General features: G+C 41.0%; 1 protein-coding gene across 1 annotated transcript in view; it reads left to right on the top strand.

Moving 5' to 3' along the window:
* The window catches only part of LOC134537975 (uncharacterized), a 433777-nt gene extending 415465 nt beyond the window's left edge, over positions 1–18312 (top strand). Inside the window, exons 22-23 of the mRNA XM_063378994.1 lie at positions 14519–14848; positions 18271–18312. Coding sequence (XP_063235064.1) covers positions 14519–14848; positions 18271–18312 — 372 coding nt within the window. The remainder of the gene's footprint in view (positions 1–14518; positions 14849–18270) is intronic.
* The last annotated feature ends 1025 nt before the right edge of the window (positions 18313–19337 follow it).

Here is a 19337-nt window from a genome sequence, read left to right as displayed (position 1 = left end):
ACAAGCCGAAAGATAATTAAATAAATCAGTATGGGCGAAGTTATGAGGGTGGGGGAATAATTGCGAGAATGGAAGGCAAGCTATTGATGACTCACTGTGTTCGGTTCCAAAAGACAGTTTCTTCATCCCCCACCTCATTTCCCTTGTTTAAGCGTGTCTCAGTTTACAAATGCGTTCGACTATCAACAAATTATTGTTACTTGTGGTAGCCGCTTGGCTGGAAAAACGCCAGGAATCCTTACTGCTGTATGTTGTAATATTCAAGTGCGTCATTTGGTGATTTTCCATGTTTCCTTATAAAAAATATTGAGTGCGAAAAATTTTCCCCTTGTAGGCTTTCTAGTAAAGGACGATATACAATATGGCTCTCCTGCAAACAAAACATTCAGTAAATATATGATGACATAAATTATTATTGTTCCACGTAGGCATTTCTTGTTTTTGAATGTTACTTGTTTGTATGCAAGTTTGTACGTGCATGCATGTGTATGCTCGTATCTTGTGCTGTACCTACATTCTGGAATTAGACTTGTCATATTAGTGTACAATAAAACTCTCTTACATCATATCCCACACTTACTGATTAGTTTGCGAACAGTGTTAGTGTTTATAGGCAGGATTATAGAATTAACTGAATATGTCACTACCTTTAAAGAGTAATTCATCAACATTTTGAGCGGAACACACAACTATAAAATTGTACTCAAATATTAGAGTCAAAATAGGAAATTTCGTTACTTTTGGAATTTTGATACTCGACATGTCACAAATATATTTTGTTTTAATCTTTGCAGGACAGTCACCAAATCGTACGCCAAACTTCAGCCACCAATCCAACTGCTGAAAACGGAAGCCGGTGTTTTTCATTGGTCCACGGAAGTGTCTGACACCATCATCATAGAAAACATCAACATCGTTGAAAACTTAATAAAATGGCGTATGAAATGAGCAGTGTTCAACAGGAAAGAGAGGTATTTAGAACAAACATTTATCGCTGATTTAGAATTTTTGTAATAAAACGTTTGAACCTATTTGAAGCCAACAACAACCTGCTAGAACCTAGTAAGAGCCATAATATACTCTCATGACATACTTAATGTTCCAGCAGTACAACATGGCAGGCAGTCCGAAGAAATAGTCATCAAACAGCTAGAATACCAGGAAAAAATTAATATAAGTAAAGCTGGTATTTTTATTGACCAAGAACACCCATTTCTTGCCGCAACATCCGATGTCCTTGTTGGCGAAGGCCGTCTCGTAGAAATAAAGTGTCCTGCTTCGGCATATGGAATGGACATAAATGAAGCCATGCGAGAAGGCAAAATAAAGTATTTGAAATATTCTGAAGAAAGTCCTACTGTCATTTAATTTAAAAAATATCATGAATATTTCTATCAAGTCCAGAATCAGCTTCACATAACCAGAAGGGATATTTGCTTGTTAGGCATCTGTACTTCGAGCCAAAAGAAATTAAAAGTACCTATTGGAAATTTTCAGAGACGACACATTCTGGAAAGAAAAAATGGAGCCAAAACTCGTTTTATTTTACACACTATGCGTTCTTCCGGAATTAGTTGATCCTAGACACACAAGAAATATGGAAATTCGGGATCCACCGCACATAACAGAGGCTATCAGAAGCCATAAGATAAAATGCATGGGAAAACGAAGATAGTCCAAAACAAAACCGAATATTACACCCTGATTACATTAAACGTGAACATTTTTCAAGCTTTTGCAGAACTTTCAAGAAAATATTGGTCTTGGATAATCATTCAAACTAATTTTTTATAGTGACCTGTTTGATTTATGAATCTAAGTCGCCTGCTCACTTAGCTTCATAAACTGTCACCTTTCATACTGGAAATTATTCTTGCTCATTGTTTCCAGAACGTTTAACCATGACAATCATTTTCATGAACCTTCATTTTTAGTATGCCAGCACCTACATGTGCATAAGAAAGTATAGGCCGTGTGGTCACGTTCAGTGCCTACCTAGAGAATCATTACCGTAATTATTTTGGACATGTAAAAAAATAAAATGTCTTACCTATAATGTAAATTTTAAAGCTGAGTTTATCTTTCCAGAATGGTTAAATGCTCAAGTGAGCAATGGTGCTTTAAAATTATAGAAGACATTGCTTGTTTAGCTGAATAAATACTGAGGTGGTCGTAACTGTTACTTAGTTTGAAGGAAATAATTCATTTGGCAGCCAATTGAGAAATTTGTAAAATTTGTAAATGAGAAACAAGAGAATTTCCTAAAAAGAGTGTTCGGTATGCATAAACTTCTTGTCTTGTAAGTCCTAACAAAAAGGAGAAACGAAATAAATTTCGTTAAATAATGTATAATAGCGACCATAAAAATATTTTGCTTCAGTGGTAAGCAAAATTAAATTCTGTGTTTTGTTGTTTTAAAAGTGTGTGTGCATTAAATCAAATAGTATAAATGCCTGTCTAGTTAAAAATATAAAGCTTATGTACATTTTTTGTGCGTCACAGGTAAAACCAGTTTGTGTGTAATTCTACTAAACTTGTTTAAATAATCTGTTGTCGTTTACTGTATCGGATTTGTAAAATTATTTCTATTTAAGCATTTGTTTCTCTTAAGTACCTCTCTAAAGGCCATCTACATACTTTTAAGATTGTTGGACTTTTCTGCAAACAGTTTTGAAAAAAAAATTGTGATGTAAAAATATTTGTGTTTGAAATGTCTATTATACCGTACAGTTTTTTTTTTTTAATTTGTCTTTCTTGGAAGTAAATCGTGCGCACGTTGGTTTAATTTATAGTGCTCTTTTTAAATTTCTTTGTCTTTTATAACATAATGAACATTGTCTATTGGTGTGAAACAAAATGTATGAATTACATGTGAAATAAATACATGTTTTTTAATGTGTAATTATGTAACGATTTCTTGTATAGTGCCTTTTTCTACCACGTCCAAATAAAATATATGCTACCTGCATGATAACTCATTGCCATGACACAAGTGAAACAATTATAAAGGAGATTATTCCATCTTATAAAGTCACGAACACTTTTTTTTAAATAATACATAATATGTATGTATTTCGAAACGCTTTTACAACTATCATTGACAGATGCGAGTTATAAAAAATACATAACATCGATTCGGAAAATATATTTAACTTCGGCAAGATTTGTTTGCAGAATAAGGTAAGTTCGTGTTTCTTGGAGGATATGTAACGTTTAATATCCACGTGACTTCGAAAATTACGATGTAATGTCACTTTTCCCATTTCATGTAAAAGTTTGTGTTTTTAGCAAAAACAAAGTAATGCATTTTATCTTTTTTTTTACTTATGAACTACTAAACACGCGTAAAAAATATGCTACCATTACGATAAACATACTTTTCGCGTCATTTGACATTTGAGTTGAATGAAACGTTGTGTGTAGCAACTGTTAGCTCGCGCGGCGCTCCGCTCGTACGGGGAAGGCAGGCAGGCAGGTAGCAATGCTGTCGAGACATCCCGACCCGTACCGCGCCGTCATGAGGAGCGAATGACCATGGAGTGAGGGAGGGTAAACCGAGTCCATCCCCTCCACCGACATCATTTCGCCAGGACGCGCTCCTAGTAGGCCACTCCTCCAAGGCTAAACTCCGCCCAAGCTTGAAGTATTTTGTGCTGCTCGCGCCGGATTCTGAGTAGCCGCTTCTCTATATACCACTCTTAAGGCCGGGCGCATTAGTGGGAGGGGGGCGCCTGTCGGTAGCGCGGCCGGAGCCGACAAGGGGCTCGGTTACACTAACCGCACAATCAACGAGCTGCGGCGCGCGCGTAGCACGAGCAGACTGAGAATAAACATTCACAGCAGGCTGAAATTCTAAGTTTTTAGGCTTATAAAACCGCGATGTAGATGAAATGGGGAATTCCTCCTTATATTTTCTAACAGCGAGCAAGCGATTCTCCACTTCAGAGCTCCACTTGCGTAAAGCATTCAAAGTTGTGGGAGGACTAAGCATGGCGCTATGTTGAAGCACAAGCGGAGAGACATTCCCTAATATAGTTTGTACTAACTCCGTTTCTGTGAGGTTTAAATTAAGAACGGCCGCAAAATTGGCCACGGAATTAATAAACTGAAGAGTGGGCTCGTTAGGCAATTGAAACCTAAATACTAAGTCCCGTTTACAGCTCTCAAGCACACGTGGAGGACAGGCAAATTGCAAAACTGAGCTCTTGAACTGAGCAAAAGAAAGATTCTGAGTAATTGCGTCAGTAAGTAATTGCAGAAATGCGGCTCCACAGAGACTCAGCAGGGCCTTTAACAATTCTGCCTCACTAACTAATTTCAGCCCTTCAAGACGTGATGCCGCACTTAAAAAATCCAAAACAGCTCGTGGCTCGCAGCTATCAAGCCGAGGAAGAAGCTTAAGGTTAGAAAAAAATATTTTTGTATTAAATTTTGAGTTCAAGGCGGGGCCAGAAGGGGGTGGGAACTGCCGAGACGGTACCTCATCAGACGATTCACAGGAGTTACGAACATGCTGGACGAGTAGGCTCCTCAAAAATGCAACAGTAGCGCCCTCCTCGAAGGAAACGCCCTCCTCGGAGAGGGTTTGAACCAGCTCGTCACGGCGTAGACGATACACCCATCCCGTGACCGGTGACCCCATGGTGCATGCAAGACAAAAGAGAAAAACAAACACTTTAATTCTCAGCATAACACAGCAGAGTTGCGCAGTTGAAGGCTTCCATGAGCTTCATAGGAAAGTGTAACAGGTGAAGTACATTCACGTGAACCTTCAACTGCGTGTAACACTATCCTTAAAAATACTAAAATACATTATGCTGAGTAAATAGTGTTCAAAAGGGTAATCTAACAATTATAGCCAAGGATGGATTCAAAGGTTAAAGTAGCAAATAGTGAATTTAAATACATATCGTTTAATCCTGGGCAAAAGCCTCACGTTAACCTTATACAAATTTATCATTCTTTCACATACAAGAGTAATACTGATAGCAAGAAAAATTAGCGGTACAAATGCCAGGGCAAAATACGTGAACACATATCCATGTTTTCTTTAGGATTAAATACTTAATACATAATAGAAACTTGATAGATACACAGGGATAATGAATGTCGTGAACACAGACATGCCTCATTAGAGAATACAAAAAACGTCAAATGAACATGCAGGAGACCGCGGCCTAACCTACACTAGGCGGTATAAGCTTACTGTAAAACATGATAAAGCATGATATAAAAATAAAACTCACAAATTAATACATTAAATTCATTACGAAAAAACAAGTCCTAACGAAGACTGTAGACCAGACGGGGAGAAACGTCAAACAAACTATACATTGTATTAATACAAAACGAGCAAGGAAAACAATAAATGCCAAATTGAATTTAGACGGTGACGGCCGAAATAAGAATTTATAGTAGAGCTATTACCAAGTACCGATTACATTACTGTAAGGGTCACCACCTTACAACACTTACGTGCATTCTCCCCGCTGTCACACTCTCTCTCTAAAGCAAGTATCTGACTACATGCTTAATTCACGACCAGCACCGACTGTGTGCTAACGAACAAGAAGAGCCTTCAAGGCATTACACCTAGTTTTAATTAAGCAAGGGGGCGCCACGCGCATGCGCGGACACCTCACGAGGGGAAGTCAGACACAGCACTGGACGCAGAGAGGGGGGGGAAAGTAGGAAGGGAAGGAGCGCCGAAGCCCGCCGCGCGGCGCGAAGTTCAAGTGACGCGCACCGACCACTTCACGTTCTTAGTGAGAGTCTACATCACAAAATGAGTAACTATGCTAAATTTCAAGTCAATCGGGTGTATAGTTTTAGAGATCTCGTGATGAGTGAGTCAGTGAGTGGTATTTCGCTTATATATATATATATATATATATATATATATATATATATATATATATATATACATACATATATATACAAGTCCTTGTCAGAATTGTAAGGGGAGAGAAAAATTATTGATGGTCCGTAAAATGAAAATTAATTAAAAATAATAAAAATAATTCTAGTAAAAGAAAAAAAAACCAATTAAACACAGAGAGGAAAAAAACAATAGTTTAGGTTTGCGATTTAAAGTGACAAAAAGTATTTAAATACTAATTGAACTCTTATGAGGGTACTGATTGCTTCGTTGTTAATATCACACGGGTGTTTTTTATTTCTATGGGGAAATTAAGAATGATAAGGCATCTAGTGCGTGGCAACAATGTTAATAGGCAATAGGAAATAAACTTCTAGCGCCTGCGGCATTTTCAACACACACTTCGTACATGTACTGCATGTTGTATCTAACCCCCTCCAATGCATTTGATTCTAAATTAGACTTTTAGTAAGGATCCCTAATGTTATTGATAATATAATATAGCCTAGAGCCTTCCTCCATAAATGTACTATCCAAAACTGAAAGAATTTTTCAAATTGGACCAGTGGTTCCTGAGATTAGCGCGTTCAAACAAACAAACAAACAAACTCTTAAGCTTTATAATATTAGTATAGATGGAAGTCGGCCAGTGTCGTACGCAAGCAAACCACGCGCGGGAGGGTCACCCGGCAGTTTAGCTGTAACAGGACAAGGTTGATCTCTTGTTGTGAAATGGTTCGGAGCCACGGTGGTTAGTGTGGACCACGGCTCCCACCTAATTACTCACGCAACAGAACGATTCGATCAAAGTGACAACACTGAAGACTCTCCCGCGACACGAACTGCGTGTACTCCAGACCGTGGCTTCATGGAGACTGCTGGAGACAGGGAAGAGATTTGAGAGGGGTGGGAATATCTACCCACGTCAATTACATGCAAGCAAAATGTTACTATTCTTATGTAGACATACAGACCAAGAGTCCTACGGCATTCCTTTATAATTAAATTGCATTTATCATTAACTTAACAGGTTTTACGATTTACATGATTATTTATGTTATGAATAATTACTTGCTACTAGAGCCAAACGGAAGATTGTTCGTCACTTGCTTGGACTGTTCCACTTAATATTACATATTTAAACTTCCCCCATATGATAGTGCTGAAGGCGGTACCCACAAATAATGAGTGTTGGTATAATATATAGCCCTGAAGGGGCCACACTCATCCTTATATTTTTGGAGTGTTTTACACCAGATTAAAATGATGGGTACATTCACTGGGCCCTCCCTACCGTCGACCACGGACCCTGCGCGAATGCGAAGCTAGGATGCCTGCCGCCAGCGGGGACGGATGTTAGCGGGGTGCGGTCCAGGCTGGGACCATAGGAGGTATGATGTCATGTAATAACAAATTGGTTGTCTGTAAAGTCGGTTTACGGACGATAGTTTAACGTGACAACGTCATAACAAAACATTGATGAAATGATTGCATACTTTTATGAATAAAATTGAATGAATTTTTATTGAATTATCACTATTTTTATGGATACAAAGAATGAGTGAAATGAAATTTACAATTTAATTAATAAATTTACTTTTATTTGCACTCATTAATTCAAATAAGTTTATTACTTTAACCAAGAGATTATTTTAACTATTACTTTTATACATGTTTGCTATTTTTCTTCTTCTAATTTATGTTATTCTGTTAAGGATAGGACGATGATAGGAAAAGTAGGAAACGAATGGGAGTGTTTCAAGTTTAATGTGCTTCGAAAAAGTCAAATCGAGTGGAAGAGAGATAGATGCGGCGCAAGCGTACAATGAGCGTAACGGGAAACAGCGTAACGGGACACTTTTTCGTGCGTGCAGGCGGCGTTCATCGATTTATTAGACGTCACGTCAAAAACATCGCCCATATAAAGGAGTGACGGCAGACTCGGTTTGCCTCGCACGACTCGGAGAGCGAGAGAGAACGTCAGGAAGCCTCCCCCACTGCCCCGTCCAGTGTCCAAAATACCCCAAGTTCAGTCTCGCTCGTGAAACTTCTCGGTTGGAATGAAAGAACACCATTTTCCCAGGATTAATATAGTTGAATGATTTTATAGTATTTTAAAAGGTGCCCAACTAACCTTTCATTTTAGTTTCGGTCACCTAAGCCAGTATTCCAAAACACAAAAATAAGGATTTAGTGTTTACATACTACACCTTTTCCCTAACCATGTTCCGAGTGCACGATATGACTCGGCCAGTTCCATATATTTAGGGGATGGATTTCGGTGTCTTATCCCTGACCTTTCTGTGTTCCAAATTGCAGAGATCACTTTTTCGTTAATTTTGTCCAGATGGCGGACCCATGTTTGGCGCCATTAACTCATATATACTCCATTTTATCAATTTCGAGGGACGAATCAAACGTATTGGTGTGCCAAATGAAACTTTATGGTAGCGAAACCATCCTGGAATATAGTTTGAACATTTAATGGTCAAAGAAGAAATAATCGCAACTTAAAAAAGTACTTGAAAAAATTGTAATAACACCATTTTATCTAGGACTTTTGCCGTAGCAGTTGTATCGACGGTTGCCAAACGTCCGACAGAATGCATTAAAACCAGTTTCTAGACTCTTGCAGGGCACCGTTTATTAAAACTGTTGCCGATTTGATTCCTTACTGGGATTCGGTTTGGACACGTTCTGGAATACGGCCCGCGAGTTATATCACGGATGTAATCCAACAAGGCAGTGCTCATTCGCTTACTTACCCAAACGTCTTGGAATACTGGTCCTAGACGTGCGAAAAATGCTCTTCTGGGGAGGAGGAATCAAGATAAAAAAAAAATTAGGGAATTTTTTTTCCAAAAAAAAAAAATATTTAATGCACGAATGTGGATTATCATGGAGTTTGACTCGGGTTCAATGAATCTTACGTTTTCCAGAAAGATGCTCTTTTTATAGCGTACGTATTAAATGATAAGAATGAAAATACGGCATACTTTAAGAAATAAATTTAGAAAATTTTAACAATTGCAGACCAAACCTAATTAAACGGTGAATTATCTCATACGAGCGGCAAATATCACATATTTGGGAGCTTACCGCATGGTAATCAGCATCATATGTAGATGTAAAGTTTTTTTTATAATTTACATTTACATTTAAAAAAAACTTTACAGACAAAAACCTATCGTTTTGTAATTTCTGCTGTTAATCGTATTCCAAGTACTTAAATTATTTTAAGCAAATGTAACTAAATACACACCTACTGTATTCTTGTTACATAAAGAACTTATTTACACTATCTACTGCCTATTCTTGTCTATATGCTTTAGGCAAAATATAATGGGCAAGTATTTTTAAAAAAAATTTATAAAATGCAGTCCACTTGGTTCACGAAAAAGAAGAGTCATAGTTTGGAGACATCGTGCAGTAAAAAGCTAATATGGACTTTCCCTTCTTTTTTTGCACAGATTAAAAAAAACACTTCAAATATTAAAAACCAATGAATTTGTTGTGCGTAAACCCAATTTCGTAAATTCTTCTACAAAAATCAAACATTTCAGCAATGTTGCTAGAGGTATTCATAAGAATGGTATACATTTTAAAAAAGAAGCGTTTTTTAGGTTTTGTAATAATCAAGTCATGGAATCTTTTGTGAAAGCTCTATCTCACTTCTTATGTAATACTGGCTCAGCGCAGTTATATATATTTCTTAACTATTTATCTTTCTTCTGTGTCCCAACAACGAATGGATTTTCCATGAATTAAACGATAGTACGGTGTGACTATACGCACGACAAAGGTGTTTATAGGAGGCGCTTGGAATTTTCGGTTTGTCTTCCGTAAGGAACTTGAGTAAATTGAAGGTATTTAAATGAGAGTGAGCTCTCTCGGTAAGTAATTCAGTATATCCTACAATCTCACAACATCAAATATTGTTCAACAGTTTACACATTTTATGCCTGTGAAATTATTTATCCATTTGACTTGTGACAAGTTCGTCCAAGTAAAAAATTTATTTTAGGCTAAGAGTTTAATGAGTGTTTGCTTTTTGGCTAAGTGAAGTTAAATTTTATTGTTATTCAGTTCATAATTATAAGACTTATTTTAGAGGTGTGCAAATAATCCAATAATATTTTGGTATTGAGTATATTTTAGTAAATATTAAAGGGTTTAAAGCTATTATAAATTATCTTAGATAGTTAACAGTATTGTAATAGAATAATTATATATATAGGTATTAAATATTTTGCGACAATCCAAATATTTGCAAACCAGACGTAATAAGCAAACATAAATATAACGAAAAAATGTTAATAAATATTTCTGAGACTTAGTACCCCGTACTAAAAACCACCATCTTTAAAACATTTAGATTTTTATCAAACCTGTGGTTTGAAAAAATATATACCGTGTGACAGAAACAGAATAGTGTTGTGTAGATCAGGAACCATGTACATCAAATCAAAGTAGAGTTACAAATAATCAAATCAAGTTTAGTTTAATTTTCACTACAAGTGTCACACTTCTCATGTTAGTGTGAATTTAATGCAGTTTCAAATTCTTAATTAATTTTAAGGTGAATGCATAAGCTTAAACTAGATGTTAGCGTTTTACCTTTGTAATAAGCCGCCCAATGAATACTTCTGTGATGTATATATTTTTTAAAAATGATTGGTTACAGTGGACCATAATAAAATTGTAAGAACATGTTCAATTTTGTATTTTTAATTATTTAACATGAAGTTTTAAAATTATCCTAAAAGCATAAAGATGTGTTACTAAGCGTATTATTAAGAAATACATACCTATTATATAAATATTTTGATTTTATTTTAATTTCATAAATTTTTTTTAATAATTTATTTGGCGTAATGCTATGGAGTAACTGCATCCGCTACAAAAAAGTTTTCTAATTATTCAAATAATAAATCTTTGATGTAGATGCCAGACAAAAGAAACGTCCATGTTAACTTGTAGGTACATAGTAGTATAGATTTTCCTAAACGACACAAATTAAAAATATTTTTAAATTATTATATATATATGTTTTAAATTTAAAAATTGTTATTCCAATACTGGAGTGAATGTTGAAACTCTGTGTCGTGCCTCAAGCATTGTTATTTACATTCGAGACTTGACCGCATTTAAATTTTAAACAGCGACTCTGGGAGGAAAAACTACTTTCCTAGCTATTCACAACTAGTAACATTTCAATGAATCATTGTACGTAACATAAAATGTAGCCTGCATTATATATCAATAGCGATTTTCGTAATTTTTGTAACTCTACAGACACTGCAGATTTATGACGGGCATGTGGATATAAAAAAAAATAATTAAACACATCAGTTTGAAATATATATATTAACTATGTACTAATTCTTTGATAACTATACTTCAAAACATAATTTCCAATAAATTATTTTGTATTTTTTGGAAGAATGTTTATTCCAAAAATAACCGATTACGTCATTTTGCAGTTAATAAACTAGTTTTTCAGTAAATAATTTTTTTTTAAATTTTATCGGTCCAAAGTTTTATTTGTAAGTAATAATTGTATTCGTTGTTATTTGAGTTCTGTACAGACATGAAAACCATGTTTTCTATCAATATATTAATAAATGTGAATTCATTTTAAAAAAAAAACGTTTAGCGTATATATGTGCTTTTGGTAAAATTTCCACAACGGTATAGTTTTTCTCTGTCCTGGAGTATTTGCAGAAATATTTATTCGTAAATTAAATGGTAGCTGCAGACAGATGTATTCAATAGAGATGTGCTCTAGAGAAGAGACCAATCAAATCTAAAAATAAGGTATGCAAAATGTTTATTTTACTTCAGCATGACAGCAATCAATAATTAATATTAGTGTTTTAAGAATTCCTCAACAAAGTAATAGTACACAATGCACTTTTGTAGAACATCTGGTTGTTAGGTATTTTAGTGTATTTATGCATTGGTGAATTTTTTAGACAGTAGGATGTTATATACAATTTAAGTTTTTTTAGTGGTAAATAGGTATCAAAATATCCGTCCAGTGCTTTGCATGAAAGTGTTAGATTTTAGAACATATACATAGTTTTTAAATATTTTTTCTTAGTAGTAAACAAAAAGTAGGCATGGCCCACAGCATCGCTAAGATGTAGGCCTATTAGAGTACATAGTGTAAATTTCTAAATATAATAGATTATTTAGATTTTAAAAATTCTGAGAAAACTGATATAGTTTATAGAGTTAATTGCAACTGAATTATAAATATTTATTGTGATTAACAGGTTTACAAATTTTAGATAAAGCATTTTTTCAAAAAAATTCAGATAAATGTTTTTTTAATGTATGTCTATGAATCAAATTAGCCATAAAAATAATCAGCCGAAAAATAAAATGAATCCTGGATGCAACATTATTTAAACTATTCCTTACATATTTGTGGACTTCTTTAACAAACGTGTTAAAAAAAGGTATTACATTTTTTAAATTAGTTTTCAAATACCGATGGAGTTAAAAAAAAGGCACATTAAATAACAATAGCGATCTTCAGTTTCGTCTCGTATATTTATTGACTAAATATATATATTATTGAAATTAAAATATTTACTAACTTTATTTAATTGTTTCGCAAAAATAATTTAGATGAGTTGTGAGTTGTTTATTAAATATTAACAAAAGTAGTTTTAAAATTTGTTTTAATATTTACTCAGAAATTTAGGGATAGTTGTAGCATCACGATTTTTTGTAGTACTAAATAGAGCTGAACCTATTGATTCCTCAGGCATGGCTATCTTAATGATACGCTAAAAGTTATAGTTTTATCTAAACTTAGTTTATAATGTATTAATTCTTTTACAATACAATAGGTACTATTTAATGATATGTGCATGCACCTTCTGTGCTTTTTCGTACGTATATGCGATTAGTGTAATCAAAAAACCAAGAAGCTTGATTCATTCTATATCATATTAAAAATGTCTATAAAGTTATTTTCTTAGTATGGTGATAGTCGTTTGCTAAGAGATATAGTCATGACTACCATGCAAACACAAAATGAAAATGTAATAAACTGTCTTCTAGTGTGTGAAGCTTCTGGTCTTACTAAGTCATGCAGAATGAGTAAGTACCAGGTGCACAAATTCAAGTTCAAAAGAAATATTTTAATAGGTGCCAGAAAATTTGTAACATTTCTCGGTGGGCTCCAAATTTTACGCATGCATAATTGAAAATAGAACTAGTTTTCTAAAAACTTAGCAATAGGCGTGTTTTTCCCGCTCCTAACTTTTTTCTTGAAGAATGGGTTATAAAATGTAACCTTTACTTTGTAGTGGGTATGAACTAGGTAAGCAATGTCATTAAATTATGAAGTATAAGTGGGGAATAGATTACAATCTATGATTTTTAAAAATCTATATTCTCGGTTTCAGTGAAGATATCCTCATTTTTGGCTAAGGAAATCATTGAACACAACAGTCCCCGAAATAAAATAAAAATTGTGTCCAACCATTAATACAGCTGCAGTTCCCAAAGCGACCTAAATTATTTCTCCTCCAAGATTTTTTTATTAAAAAAGGCTTGATCATTATCAAAGCGCAACAACTTCATACAGTCTGTAAAGTTATTGTGAACAAAAATTATATCTTTAAAAAAAATTTTAAGTGATTGGAAGAATTTTAAAAATTTATTAAAATAAGTTTAAGAGAAACATTTTAGTCAATAAAATTTTGTGTTGATAATAAGGTTTCTTTAATGAAAAATTCCTGTGACAGAGCATAAAAAACCTATAGAATTTATGAATTAACAAGTCATATAAGGCGTAGTACAAAATATTCCAAAAATATTTGTTGCAAAAATAGCCCATAAATTTAAGTGCTTTTTCTTCAGTTTCTTATGATAAAAAATATACTTATATTGCATTATAAATTTAATGAAATTCACGTAATCACATTAGTAATGGCCCCAACTAAATAATTTTAAATAGGTCCTACCAGTTAAAATACTTGGGAGCATTAAACAAGTTATTTAGTAATGGTTAAGTGGGTCATTATAATATACTTTGTTTCTAATGCTAAATTATATTGTTCCCACCACGTATCTGCTTAGCTTTTATTCATAATGGCTTTTTTTTAGTTTAACCACATAAGCAAGGCTTAGGAGTCTAATTAAATTTTGGAGGTCAAGATGCAGTTCTAATGAAAGCTGGTCCCAATTTTGAATTTAAAAAAAAAAATTCCACAAATAATTTTTACATTTTTTTCTTTCTTAGTTTAAGTTAAAGGGAAAACCCATTTTTTTAACCGGTTAGAAAATAGTTTTTAGTAACATTATTAGTGTTATAGACTTAAAAAAGAATAATATAATGTTTAACAGGGAAAAATAAATATTCAGCGACTTATAATCAACGTTAATGCATCCCCTTAAGTAATGATTGAATCATATCCCTCGTATTAATGCAAAATTCCCTGTACACTTTGTTAAGTGATCTAATTGGATTTTACATTTGTAATATTTAGAGGTGCTTCTATTTTTAATATCGCTTTTAAACCAAAACTACGTAGTGCACTGTGAAGACAAGAACAGTTCCTCCAAATGGCTGTCCTGGGAAAGAGTGTCTGAGAGCACAGGAAGGGTGACGGCTTGCAGCAGACGCCGCTGGCCGACTGCGGCTCGCAACGCCACCTGGACGAGCTCATCGAGCACCGCTGCCGCCGCCTGGGCAAGTCGGGCTCCAGCAAGGGCAGCGCGCTGCACCTCGCGCAGTGGATCAAGGGCCAGCTGGGCGGCGCCGGGGGCCCCCTCACGCCCGAGGACGAGCCCGAGCCCGAGGTGTGGTCGCCCGAGACTCTGCGCCGGCGCAGCGAGCAGCTCAACCTCTTCGCCGTCAGCGCGCTCGGCGGCCGCAACGAGAGCCGCTGCGAGGAGATCGACATGTCCGACACCGAGCGGAGCCAGACCCTCAGCACCTCCGACAGCCAGGTAGCGCCTTCCTTATGGTCCTCCCAACATCCTGGTAGCCCGGCCACAAGCACCTTCCTCAAACATGTCACCCATCACTGTGTCCGACACCAGGCGGAGCCAGACCCTCAGCACCTCCGACAGCCAGGTAGCGCCTTCCTCCTGGTCCTCCCAACATACTGGTAGCCCGGCCACAAGCACGTTCCTCAAACATGTCACCCATCACTGTGTCCGACACCAGGCGGAGCCAGACCCTCAGCACCTCCGACAGCCAGGTAGCGCCTTCCTCCTGGTCCTCCCAACATCCTGGTAGCCCGGCCACAAGCACGTTCCTCAAACATGTCACCCATCACTGTGTCCGACACCAGGCGGAGCCAGACCCTCAGCACCTCCGACAGCCAGGTAGCGCCTTCCTCCTGGTCCTCCCAACATCCTGGTAGCCCGGCCACAAGCACGTTCCTCAAACATGTCACCCATCACTGTGTCCGACACCAGGCGGAGCCAGACCCTCAGCACCTCCGACAGCCAGGTAGCGCCTTCCTCCTGGTCCTCCCAACATCCTGGTAGCCCGGCCACAAGCACGTTCCTCGAACATGTCACCCATCACTGTGTCCGACACCAGGCGGAGCCAGACACTCAGCACCTCCGACAGCCAGGTAGCGCCTTCCTCCTGGTCCTCCCAACATCCTGGTAGCCCGGCCACAAGCACCTTCCTCAAACATGTCACCCATCACTGTGTCCGACACCAGGCGGAGCCAGACCCTCAGCACCTCCGACAGCCAGGTAGCGCCTTCCTCCTGGTCCTCCCAACATCCTGGAAGCCCGGCCACAAGTACCTTCCTCAAACATGTCACCCATCACTGTGTCCGACACCAGGCGGAGCCAGACCCTCAGCACCTCCGACAGCCAGGTAGCGCCTTCCTCCTGGTCCTCCCAACATCCTGGTAGCCCGGCCACAAGCACCTTCCTCAAACATGTCACCCAACACTGTGTCCGACACCAGGCGGAGCCAGACCCTCAGCACCTCCGACAGCCAGGTAGCGCCTTCCTACTGGTCCTCCCAACATCCTGGAAGCCCGGCCACATGTACCTTCCTCAAACATGTCACCCATCACTGTGTCCGACACCAGGCGGAGCCAGACCCTCAGCACCTCCGACAGCCAGGTAGCGCCTTCCTCCTGGTCCTCCCAACATCCTGGTAGCCCGGCCACAAGCACCTTCCTCAAACATGTCACCCATCACTGTGACCGACACCAGGCGGAGCCAGACCCTCAGCACCTCCGACAGCCAGGTAGCGCCTTCCTCCTAGTCCTCCCACCATGCTGGTAGCCCGGCCACAAGTACCTTCCTCAAACATGTCACCCATCACTGTGTCCGACACCAGGTGGAGCCAGACCCTCAGCACCTCCGACAGCCAGGTAGCGCCTTCCTCCTGGTCCTCCCAACATCCTGGTAGCCCGGCCACAAGCACCTTCCTAAACATGTCACCCATCACTGTGTCCGACACCAAGCGGAGCCAGACCCTCAACACCTCCGACAGCCAGGTAGCGCCTTCCTCCTGGTCCACCCACCATCCTGGTAGCCCGGCCACAAGCACCTTCCTCAAACATGTCACCCATCACTGTGTCCGACACCAGACGGAGCCAGACCCTCAGAACCTCCGACAGCCAGGTAGCGCCTTCCTCCTGGTCCTCCCAATATCCTGGTAGCCCGGCCACAAGCACCTTCCTCAAACATGTCACCCATCACTGTGTCCAACACCAGGCGGAGCCAGACCCTCAGCACCTCCGACAGCCAGGTAGCGCCTTCCTCCTGGTCCTCCCATTATCCTGGTAGCCCGGCCACAAGCACCTTCCTCAAACATGTCACCCATCACCATGTCCGACACCAGGCGGAGCCAGACCCTCAGCACCTCCGACAGCCAGGTAGCGCCTTCCTCCTGGTCCTCCCATTATCCTGGTAGCCCGACCACAAGCACCTTCCTCAAACATGTCACCAATCACTGTGTCCGACACCAGGCGGAGCCAAACCCTCAGCACCTCCGACAGCCAGGTAGCGCCTTCCTCCTGGTCCTCCCACCATCCTGGTAGCCCGGCCACAAGTACCTTTCTCAAACATGTAACCCATTACTGTATCCGACACCAGGCGGAGCCAGACCCTCAGCACCTCCGACAGCCAGGTAGCGCCCTCCTCCTGGTCCTCCTAACATCCTGGTAGCCCGGCCACAAGCACCTTCCTCAAACATGTCACCCATCACTGTGTCCGACACCAGGCGGAGCCAGACCCTCAGTACCTCCGACAGCCAGGTAGCGCCTTCCTCCTGGTCCTCCCACCATCCTGGTAGCCTGGCGACAAGCACCTTCCTCAAACATGTCACCCATCACTGTGTCCGACACCTGACGGAGCCAGACCCTCAGCACCTCCGACAGCCAGGTAGCGCCTTCCTCCTGGTCCTCCCACCATCCTGGTAGCCTGGCGACAAGCACCTTCCTCAAACATGTTACCCATCACTGTGTCCAACACCAGATGGAGCCAGACCCTCAGCACCTCCGACAGCCAGGTAGCGCCTTCCTCCTGGTCATCCCAACATCCTGGTAGCCCGGCCACAAGCACCTTCCTCAAACATGTCACCCATCACTGCGTCCGACACCAGGCGGAGCCAGACCCTCAGCACCTCCGACAGCCAGGTAGCGCCTTCCTCCTGGTCCTCCCACCATCCTTATAGCCAGGCCACCAGCTACTTCCTCAAACATGTCACCCATCACTGTGTCCGACACCAGGCGGAGCCAGACCCTAAGCACCTCCGACAGCCAGGTAGCGCCTTCCTCCTGGTCCACCCACCATCCTGGTAGCCTGGCCACAAGCAACTTCCTCAAACATGTCACCCATCACTAGTCCGACACCAGGCGGAGCCAGACCCTCAGCACCTCCGACAGCAAGGTAGCGCCTTCCTCCTGGACCTCCCAACATCCTGGTAGCCCGGCCACAAGCACCTTCGTTAAACATGTCACCCATCACTGTGTCCGACACCAGGTGGAGCCAGACCCTCAGCACCTCCGACAGCCAGGTAGCGCCTTCCACCTGATCCTCCCAACATCCTGGTAGCCCGGCCACAAGCACCTTCCTCAAACATGTCACCCATCACTGTGTCCGACACTAAACGGAGCCAGACCCTCAGCACCTCCGACAGCCAGGTAGCGCCTTCCTCCTGGTCATCCCAACATCCTCTGGCCCGGCCACAAGCACCTTCCTCAAACATTTCACCCATCACTGTGTCCGACACCAGGCGCAGCCAGACCCTCAGCACCTCCGACAGCCAGGTAGCGCCTTCCTCCTGGTCCTCCTAACATCCTGGTAGCCCGGCCTTAAGCACCTTCCTCAAACATGTCACTCATCACTGTGTCCGACACCAGGCGGAGCCAGACCCTCAGCACTTTCGACAGCCAGTTAGCGCCTTCCTCCTGGTCCTCCCAACTTCCTGGTAGCCCGACCATAAGCACCTTCCTCAAACAGGTCACCCATCACAGTGTCCGACACCAGGCAGAGCCAGACCCTCAGCACCTCCGAGAGCCAGGTAGAGCCTTACTCCTGGTCCTCTCACCATCCTGGTAGCCCGGTCACAAGCACCTTCCTCAAACATGTCACCCATCACTGTGTCCGACACCAGGCGGAGTCAGACCCTCAGCATCTCATACAGCCAGGTAGCGCCTTCCTCCTGGTCCTCCCAATATCCTGGTAGCCCGGCCACAAGCACCTTCCTCAAACATGTAACCTTCACTGTGTCCGACACCAGGCGGAGCCAGACCCTCAGCACCTTCGACAGACAGGTAGCGCCTTCCTCCTAGTCCTCCCAACATCCTGGTAGCCCGGCCACAAGCACCTTCCTCAAACATGTCACCCATCACTGTGTCCGACACCAGGCGGAGCCAGACCCTCAGCACCACCGACAGCCAGGTAGCGCCTTCCTCCTGGTCCTCCCAACATCCTGGTAGCCTGGCCACAAGCACCTTTCTCAAACATGTCACCCATCACTGTGTCCGACACCAGGCGGAGCCAGAACCTCAGCACCTCCGACAGCAAGGTAGCGCCTTCCTTCTGGTCCTCCTAACATCCTGGTAGCCCGGCCACAAGCACCTTCCTCAAACATGTCACCCATCACTGTGTCCGACACCAGGCGGAGACACACACTCAGCACCTCCGACAGCCAGGTAGAGCCTTCCTCCTAGTCATCCCAACATCCTGGTAACCCGGCCACAAGCACCTTCCTCAAACATGTCACCCATCACTGTGTCTGACACCAGGCGGAGCCAGACCCTCAACACCTCCGCCAGCCAGGTAGAGCCTTCCTCCTGGTCCTCCCAACATCCTGGTAGCCCGGTCACAAGCACCTTCCTCAAACATGTAACCTTCACTGTGTCCGACACCAGGCGGAGCCAGACCCTCAGCACCTTGACAGACAGGTAGCGCCTTCCTCCTTGTCCTCCCAACATACTGGTAGCCCAGCCACAAG

Source organism: Bacillus rossius, chromosome 12 (genome assembly GCF_032445375.1).
Source record: "Bacillus rossius redtenbacheri isolate Brsri chromosome 12, Brsri_v3, whole genome shotgun sequence".
Lineage (NCBI taxonomy): Eukaryota > Metazoa > Arthropoda > Insecta > Phasmatodea > Bacillidae > Bacillus > Bacillus rossius.
Note: the sequence above shows the minus strand (reverse complement) of the source record. Positions and strands in the feature narration are given on the sequence as shown.